This window comes from Pteronotus mesoamericanus, unplaced genomic scaffold (genome assembly GCF_021234165.1).
Source record: "Pteronotus mesoamericanus isolate MK-2021 breed Mesoamerican mustached bat unplaced genomic scaffold, CSHL_Meso_final contig_591, whole genome shotgun sequence".
NCBI classification, from domain to species: domain Eukaryota; kingdom Metazoa; phylum Chordata; class Mammalia; order Chiroptera; family Mormoopidae; genus Pteronotus; species Pteronotus mesoamericanus.
The window spans coordinates 1359881-1369392 of record NW_026555208.1 but is presented as its reverse complement, the minus strand read 5'-3'; the positions used below and the strand labels follow the sequence as shown (position 1 = coordinate 1369392).

Below are 9512 nucleotides of genomic sequence, written 5' to 3'. Positions count from 1 at the left end.
CATGGAACTACATGTGTATTTTATATGTAATAAATTTTATGAAACTATATACCTATAACTACCAATATCTATATCATCTATCTATGTAGAGAGAAAAAGTGAAAGTGACAGTATATAGAGAGACAGGCAGGAAAAAAGAGACAATATGTGTCATATTAGAATAATAAATAGAACAGTTCTGTCTCCAGTTTTTACTATGTCCTGAGTTTATTGGATAAACTAATGAATACACAAATGTACATGTGCACAGGCAGTTGTATGTGTATTTGTTTTTTGAAGATTGTGGCAAAAGAGTTTTGCATATACCTTACATATATTTTATTACTTGAGTTTTTCCCTTAATATTTTATTGTGAAGAATATTGATCCCAAAAGGATTAGAAAACAAATTACAATAATTTTTTATCATTCTAGATGGTGACTATATAAAAATTCCTGTTAAACTCAGAGGAAGAGCAAATGTTGAAAGTCTCTTTGAGTCATTGAAAGTGTATCACAAAACTCTCAATACTGTAACTCCTAACGCATTATTGGGTAAAATGTAAAATTGTATAACTACTTGGCAGAACAGTTCAGCAGGTTCTTATTAAGTTATACACATATTAATTCCATGATCCAGAAATTCCCTTCTTAGGTTTTTGAAGAAGGTAAATAAAAACACATGTCCATAGAAAGGACTTTATGAGTGTTTATACAACACAACTATTAATGAAAGAAACAAAAATGTGTAGTATATTCATATACTGGAATATAACAGAAATAATAAAACATTATTTTTTATGCAACAGTATGTATAAATTTCAAAAACATTGTTGAGCCAATAAACGCAGACGTAAACACACAAAATATGGTATGATTTCAGCTGTATGCAGTGCAACATCTGGCAAAACTAAGGTGATAGAAGTAACCTGAGGAGGTTCCCTCCTAGGGAGAGATAATGATTCATAGGAGCAAAAGAAAAATTTCTGGGATGAGAGACATCTCTTTTATTTTGTTTTGTGTGGCATTTCTGTTAAAGCTTATCAAATTTGGACATAAGGGGAGAAAGATGAGGAAGGGTTGTCAGGGAATGTTTATAAAGGACCCATGGACAAAGCTAAATGTTTATAAAGGACCCATGGACAAAGCTAAATGTTTATAAAGGACCCATGGACAAAGCTAAATGTTTATAAAGGACCCATGGACAAAGCTAAATGTTTATAAAGGACCCATGGACAAAGCTAAATGTTTATAAAGGACCCATGGACAAAGCCAAAGGGGGTTAGGATTGAGAGTGGGAGGTGGGGGTGTGTGGGGTGAGGGAAAGTGATGGTGGGAAAATAGAGACAAGTGTACTTGAACAATAAAAAAAGAAATTTTAAATGAAGTGTACTTTCTTGTATGTGAATTATTCCTTAATTGCATAAAACATCCCCTAAACTGGTCTAACGAAAGGAGTATAACATGCACAAAAAGTACCCCACTGAGTAAAATGTTGAAGGCATCCTTCTGAGATCAGATCTAACCTAGGGTTATAACAATAATTTCTATTCAGGGGATGCGGGGCAGAGGGGAATCAAGGGGGGAGGGAGAAAAGGAGACAACACTAATGGCATAATTAATAAAATATACTTAAAAAATAAAGTTCCATTAGCGAAATAAGGCCAAAAATGGTAAGAAGTGAACAAACAATTGAAACTATGATTCTTGCAGATTATGTACACAGGAAAGCTAAAGCTACAAATGAATTATTAGTCTTATTATATTAAGAATGTCAGTGAAAATAGAGTTAGTAAAAATAAATTTTATTAATAATAAGGTGCCATTATTTTTATTAAAAATAAGTTTTATTTCTAGTAACACAATAGAAAATGAAAATTAAAAAGTGACACCTTTTACAGTAATTTAAAACACCTAGAATTTAATTTAACCAACGATTGAAAAACCTCCGCTGAATGCCATAAGGAAAAGAAAAAACAACTATGTTTATAAATTAGGAGATTAAATATAGTACAAGACAATAGCGTGGTTATTACCAGAGAGAAGGAGGTGTCGGGGGAGGAAGATGAGGGTAAAGGGAGGATGAAGGGTGACAGAAGGAGATTTGACTGTGGGTGGTGAACACACAAGACAATATACAGATGATATAGAATTATGCATCTGAAATTTATATAATTTTATTAACCATTTCCATCCAAGTAAATTCAATAAAAAATAAATATGGTACAGAGGTAACCTAATCACAAATGATTTATAAATTTAATAAAATGTCAAACTTCAACAATTATTACTCTTTTTTTTTTTAATTTTTAAAAACATGAAGTTAAAAAGAATGACCTGGCAAGATTGAGGAACAGGACTTTTCTGTCATCATATTCATAAAGAATATTGATTTTGGCAATCATTCATAAAGGAGATTCTGGAGATATGATTTTTCTTTTATCATTATTGTACTTCAGATATTTTAATTTATTTTATTTATTTAATTAAAAATAAATTTTTTTGGGGGGGGGGGGGGGGGGGGGGGGGGGTTTTTTGGGTTTGGGGGTTTTTTTTAAGGGGGGTTTTTTTTAAACTGTATATTGTGGTGAGTCTTTTGAAGTGTTTTTCTTTCCTTAGTACAGGGTACACACTTCAATCTTGCACACATGCATCAATATTAACCATTTTTTCATTGTTCTTCAAGTACAGTTGTCTCCATTTTCCACCACCACTCCCCCTCCCCACCCATTGCCACCTCCCACCCTCGATCCTACCCCCCTTTGGTTTTGTCCATGGGTCCTTCATACATGTTCTTTGACAACCTCTCCTCTTCTTTCCTATGTTATTCCCCTCCGCCCTCCTCTCTGGTTACTGTCAATTTGTTCTTTATTTCAATGTCTCTGGTTATATTTTGCTTGCTTGTTTGTTTTGTTGATTAGGTACCACTTATAGGTAAGATCATATAGTATTAGTCTTTCACCCCCTGGCTTATTTCACCTAGCATAATGTTCTCCAGATCCATCCATGCTGTTGCAAAGGGTAGGAGCTCCTTCTTTCTTTCTGCTGTGTAGTATTTCATTGTGAAAATGTACCATAGTTTCTTGATCCACTCATTTACTGATGGGCACTTAGGTTGCTTCCAACACTTGGTTATTAAACACTTGGTAAATTGTGCTGCTATGAACATTGGGGTGCATAGGTTCTTTTGAATTAGTGCTTCAGGATTCTTAGGGTAAAATCCCAACGGTGAAATTTCTGGGTTAAAAGGCAGTTCCATTTTCTGAGGAATTTCCATACTGTTTTTCACAGAAGCTGGACCAGTCTGCATTCCCACCAGCAGGAGCAGTGTACAAGGGTTCCCTTTTTTTGACAACCTCACCAGCATTTGTTTGTTGGCTTGTTTATGATGGCTATTTTGATTGGTGTGAAGTGGTATCTCATTGTGGTTTTAATTTGCGTCTCCCTGATGACTAGTGATGCTGAGCATCCTTTCATATGTCTCTGGGCCCTCTGTATGTCCTCCTTGGAGAAGTGTCTGTTCAGGTTCATTAAACATTTTTTAATTGGGTTGTTTGCCTTCCTGGAGTAGAGTCATGTGAGTTCTTTATATATTTTGGAGATCAAACCCTTGTCACAGGTATCATTGGCAAATATATTTTCCCATACAGTTGGTTGCATTTCATTTTGGTAATGTCGCCTTTAGCGATGCAGAAGGTTTTTATTTTGATGAGGCCCCATTTGTCTATTCTTTTCTTTATGTCCCTTGCTCTAAGGGACATAGCAGTGAAAATGTTGCTTCATGGAATACCCTCACAAACTTACCTCACACCTAACCCCTCTAAAGTAAATGTTATAAAAGCCTAAATTCTTGCAACTGTCAAAATGTTCTCTGTATCTATGAGTCTTTTTATACACCTTAAACTAACATAACATTGTACATCTACATAAATTGGAAAGTTAAAACTGATTTTTTAAAAAGAAAAAAACTTCTAAATTCTGGTGTATGTATTTCCAGAGTTTCTTATACAAGTATTTAATTATATTTTGATGTATTGACTTTGTGGTTGTTTTTGTTTTGTTTATCTTTTTGCATTAGCAATATTACTAGAAAAGAGTACAAAAATTTCAAAGTTGATAACTTGAAAATACAACTTTAATTTAAATAAAAATATCTGGTTTTGTTAAAAACCAATATAATACACATAAAATTATTTTTATAAAATTTAAATCAATGCAACTGTATTCCAAAATCATATATGGGTTTTAGCATAAGTCCTATTTTTGAACTTTAAAATTTAGGGAAGTAAGAATTTGAAACATTGGCTAAATACAGAGAAGAGCTTCCTAATTTCGAGACCATGGTGTCCACACCGGTTATGCTCATCTGTATCGAGATCCAGGGACCTTTTTACAAAATAGATAATAATGTACCCTATAATCTGTCATCTTTGTTCATACTTAGGAAAATACCTTACTCCACACATACAGCCCTTCCCCTACAGCACCTCTCTACCTCCTGGCACCATTTTGCACCCTCAAACCAATACACATGTGCCTACAAACTCTTTATTCTCTACTGCTATCTGAGGGTATAGTGTGTATTTGGGTGCATAAATGTAGCATTAGTTGGAAAAAGAAATATGTGCCTTGACCATCTAACATAGAACTACCCAAAACATAGACAGATATGAACAATTGTCTAGTTTCTACAGATACTAATTGTTCCAAAAGAATCAAGGGAGAACCCCAGATAAGTGTCAAACTCCTTTTCTCTTGACTGAAATACTTTGATTTCTGATCTCTAGTATAAGAATGTTAAATTAATAATTCTCATCTCTAATTCTCGCCCCGCAAAAGTCATCCTTATGCAGTCCTGGTAGTTTTTCTATACCACGACTTAGGAAACAGTTTGAGGGTTTTTTGTTTTTTTTTTAGAGAAGCTATATCTATGGTATTTTTAATTTCAAGAAAAATTACATTTGTCATTCATTGCTGAGACAGAACTCAGGAAAGAGTGAGATAAGATTCCAGTTGTATGTTTTGACTTAATATTGCCATTCAATAAAGCATGAAACAAAACTGTCCATAGAGACTTTTGAGAGGTTTATGTGGAATGATCATTGTATTTTGCCTCTCCATTTGTTCTGGCTTTGTTGTTCAATTTTCTGTATCTTTGTAAATCTATACATATGACCTATCTGAAATGGTTGTTCAAATGGTTCTAGAGAGTCTGCAGGAGCAAGATAATTTTCACTAGCAGTGGTATTATGCTGTAATTTCCTCCCACTTCTTTTCCTTTGGGAATATTAATATCTCATAATTTGAAAAAATATGATTTAACTAAATTGAAATCTTAACATGAGTTCTCTATACCTGATACCTGATACCTTGGTAGGTTCTAATCAAATGATGTGAGGTGGATGTGGGAGAGTTAGACTTTTTTCCCCAAGCCCACTGAGCTCTGCCTTAGTTTCTAGGTCAGGATAGGAAATTTGAAATGAAGTGTCCTTGCCCATTTTTTTCAGTTTCCATTTCTCCTCTCCTTTTCTTTTCTCCCCTCTTTATTCTCTCTCTCTTCCCAAGAATACTGAGTAGAATTTTCTTCCATCACCATCTACCTTATAATTATTTTTAAACTTCTTAACGATCTGGTCGACTGACCCTAGGTCAGCTGTGACTCTTAGCTTTTAGAGTTGTGGTTTTTTTCCCCATGAAATCCTTTTTTGAGTTTGTAGTGGGAAAGATGACAAAATTAATTGGAGATTGTTCATCAAATAAATTTTATTTATTACATTTTATTTCTTCAGAATTTTATGTCCCAGTTTTATTGTGTTGGTTATGCTGTTGTTGCTGCCCCCCACACCCTCCCACACAGCATAAGCCTATTAACATATATGTAGCATTTAAATTGTAATCTCTTAATGTTTTGAGATTAATACAGTCTGCTATTTTTGTAACTCATATTCGTCATTGATAAAATGAAAATAATTACAGCTATCCCATTGTTTGGAAGAAGAAGTTTAAGAACATATCATATGAGAAACATTATTATAATATCTGACAAAAGCTTAAGGATATTTTACATGAAACATTATTACAATATCTGACAAAATGTTTTTAAAAACAGTAAATTAGGAAAAATAACTTCTTGGTTTGTTTGCTACTATTTTGGTGTGGTTTAAATGAGAATATCTGATGAACAAAATCTACTAAATCCAAAATATAATTCCATAAGACAGCAACTGTACTGATTATAAGTTTATTATTTGTATCACAGAGGCACTTTTGTAAACTAAATATTTTTATTTTATTTTATCTTTTATTTTTATTGAATTTATTTGGGTAACAGTTAATAAAATTATATAGGCTTAAAATGTACAATTCTATAATACATCATCTGTATATTGTAGTGTGTGTCTACCATCCAAAGTCAAGACTCTTTTTACTATGATTTACCCCTCCTTTACCCTTCTGTAGCTTCCCCCGACTCTTTTCCCTCTTGTGATCACCATACTGTTATTTGTGTCTATGAGTTTTATTTTGCTTAATCCTTTCATCTTTTTCACCCAGCCTCCCAATCCCCACCCCTCTGACAGCTGTCAGTCTCTTTTCTGTATCTATGAGTCTGTTTCTATTTTGATTGTTATTTTATTTTGTCCAGTAGATTCCACATATAAATGAAATCATATCGTATTTGTCTTTCTCTGACTGACGTATTTCACTTAGTATAATACCCTCCATGTCAATCAATACAGTTGCAAAAGGTAAGATTTCTTTCATTTTTATGGCTGAAGAGTATTACATTGTGTAAATGTATCACAGCTTTTTTATTTTTTAAAATAAAAAATACACAGCTCATGTATATTTTAAACATGGGTTTTGCTTCCAAACATGTAAAAATTATATTATAAAAATACATGGTATGATTAGTATATTTCACAATCTTTTGACTATATGTAACATATTAAAATATATTTTAATATTAGCAAATAAAAATATAATCTTAATATTACTAATATTTTTAGATACATAGCTATTTGTATCCAAACCTGATCATATTCTATTACTCCAGTTCTTAACTATGCCTTTATTCTTTCCCACTATTCATTAAACCTGGCTATTTTTGCACAGACATTTATCATACCACTTTCATTTTTTCTCTGTTATTCCTAGAAATGTAAATAAGGCACTCCTTTCTCCATTGTGCCTGAGCACTCAAGTGTTTTTCCCTTTATATTAAAGTCAAATACAGCAGCCAAGCCCAGGCATCCTTGATTGGCAAATTATATCAATTTTCTTCAAGTCTCTTTTCCTCTATTTATAGATCCTTTTCTCAAATAGCTGTCAAATTGTATCTATTATGTCTTTTGAAATTCTGCTTCATGTTAACTCCATGGAATACTTCCCAGATTATGATAAACTTCAATAATCTTATTTCTTCTAGCTCCATTTTTATGTACATTGGTATAGCCATAAGAATTCAAATAATTACCTAGGCAGCAAATGCCAGAGATAAATGAACAGACAAGGATTTTTTTCTAAGGTCATACAAGTTTTACATAAATATGAAATTAAAAAGATTCCTCAAATTCAGCACAGACATTCCGGAGAAGGTTTTCTTGCTGCCCTGTAACACATGAGAGCAGTTTGCTTCAAAAGAATGTAAGCAGCCCTATTTCACTGGAATGTTGTTTTCCATTGCCAAGATCTGGAAACAGCCCAAGTGTCCATCAGTAGGCGAATGGGTAAAAAAGCTGTGGTAAAATACGTTTGCACAATGGAATACTACTCAGCTGTAAAAAAAGAAAGAAATCTTACCATTTGCTATAACATAGATGGACTTGAAAAAAATTATGCTAAGTGAAATAACCATATTATCTCATTTATATGTAGGATCTAGTGAATAGAATAAACTAATGAACAAAATAGAGACAGAAGCAAAGATATGCAGGACAGACTGACAGTTGTCAGAGGGGCAGGGTGAGGGACAACAGGATGAAAGAAGGTGAAGAGAGTAGCCAAAGAACACATATGCACGATCTTTGGACATGAACAATGGTTTGGTGATGGCCTGAGGGCATGAACAGGGACTGGGTGGAGGTGGGAAAAGGGAGAAAAAGTAGGGACAACAGCAATAGTGTAAACAATGAAAAATAAAGGAAAAACTTAAGTTATTATATATAAAAAACAGAACAGTTTGCTTATGTGCCTTCCTCAATCTTCTGGTAATTCCCTAGGCCACATGACTATCTATATTCTTCCTACATATTCTCTACAGTGATTAGAGCAAAGCGCATGGATCATTAAGAGTTTACTTGTAGCTGAATATCTTAAATATTCCACTCTTTGTCCATTTCACAAGGTTTAATTAATGTCAAACTGTGACAAAAATATAATTATTTCTTGTCTTTTATTGTTCTATGTAATTAGAGGTCTTAGATTAAAAATGATATAACCATTAAATTTTATAACAAAATATTAATGTATTTTCTTCTAACCTCATGGTGATTGAATTTTGCATATATTCCTTTTCTACTATAACATTTTTCTTTTTCTTTATGCTAAATTCAGAATTCTGCTCTTATAGATTTATTTCATACTCAAAATATTTTTCTCTCTAAAAAACAGTCTGATAACTTCTTTGCGGATCTGCCTGGTCTTCACTCCATAGATAATTGGATTCAAGGTGGGAGGCAACAACAAGTAGAGGTTAGCTATTAAAATGTGGATATGGTGAGGTACTGTGTGTTGCCCAAAGCGATGAGTGAAGAAGTTGAAGAAGGCTGGGACATAGGTGATGACAATAGCACATATGTGTGAAGTACATGTGCTGAAGGCTTTGTGTCGAGCATCTACAGATGATAGATTCAGGACAGTACGAATAATCATGGTGTAAGACATAGAGATAAAAAACATATCAAACCCCCCAATCACTATGGCAGCTATGAGACCATAGATAGCATTAATCTTGGTGTTGCCACAGGATAATTTGGCCACAGACATATGGTCACAGTAGGTATGAAGAATGATGTTGCCTCTACAGTAAGGAAGACGCTTGATTAGGAAAGTAAATGGGATCATGACTAACACACTTCGAGAGAAGGTGGCAAGCCCTACCTTGGTAATTGTGGTGTTGGTGAGGATGGTGGAATAGTGTAGAGGGTAGCAAATAGCTACATAACGATCCAAGGCCATAAGCATGAGCACTCCAGACTCCATGCCTGTCAGCATGTGAATGAAAAACATCTGCACAAGGCAAGCATTAAAGTCAATCTTTTTGAGACTAAGCCAAAAGATACATAACATATTGGGGACAAATGAAGTACACCCACTAACATCTGTGAGTGACAGCAAGGCTAGGAAGTAGTACATGGGCCGGTGCAGGGCCTCTTCATGGCTGATGAGGTAGATAAGCCCACAGTTCCCCATGACAGCAATGATGTACATGAAGCAGAATGGCAGGGAGATCCAGATGTGTGCAGCTTCCAGCCCAGGAATCCCACTAAGAATGAAGTATCTTGGTGTCAGGCTGGTACTATTGGCTCCATGCAT

General features: G+C 34.1%; 1 protein-coding gene across 1 annotated transcript; it reads right to left on the bottom strand.

The window, feature by feature from the left end:
- Positions 1 to 8549: 8549 nt before the first annotated feature.
- LOC129076514 (olfactory receptor 52N2-like) lies at positions 8550 to 9512 on the bottom strand. The gene has a single exon (XM_054580672.1). It carries the CDS (start codon positions 9510 to 9512, stop codon positions 8550 to 8552), a length of 963 nt encoding a protein of 320 aa, XP_054436647.1.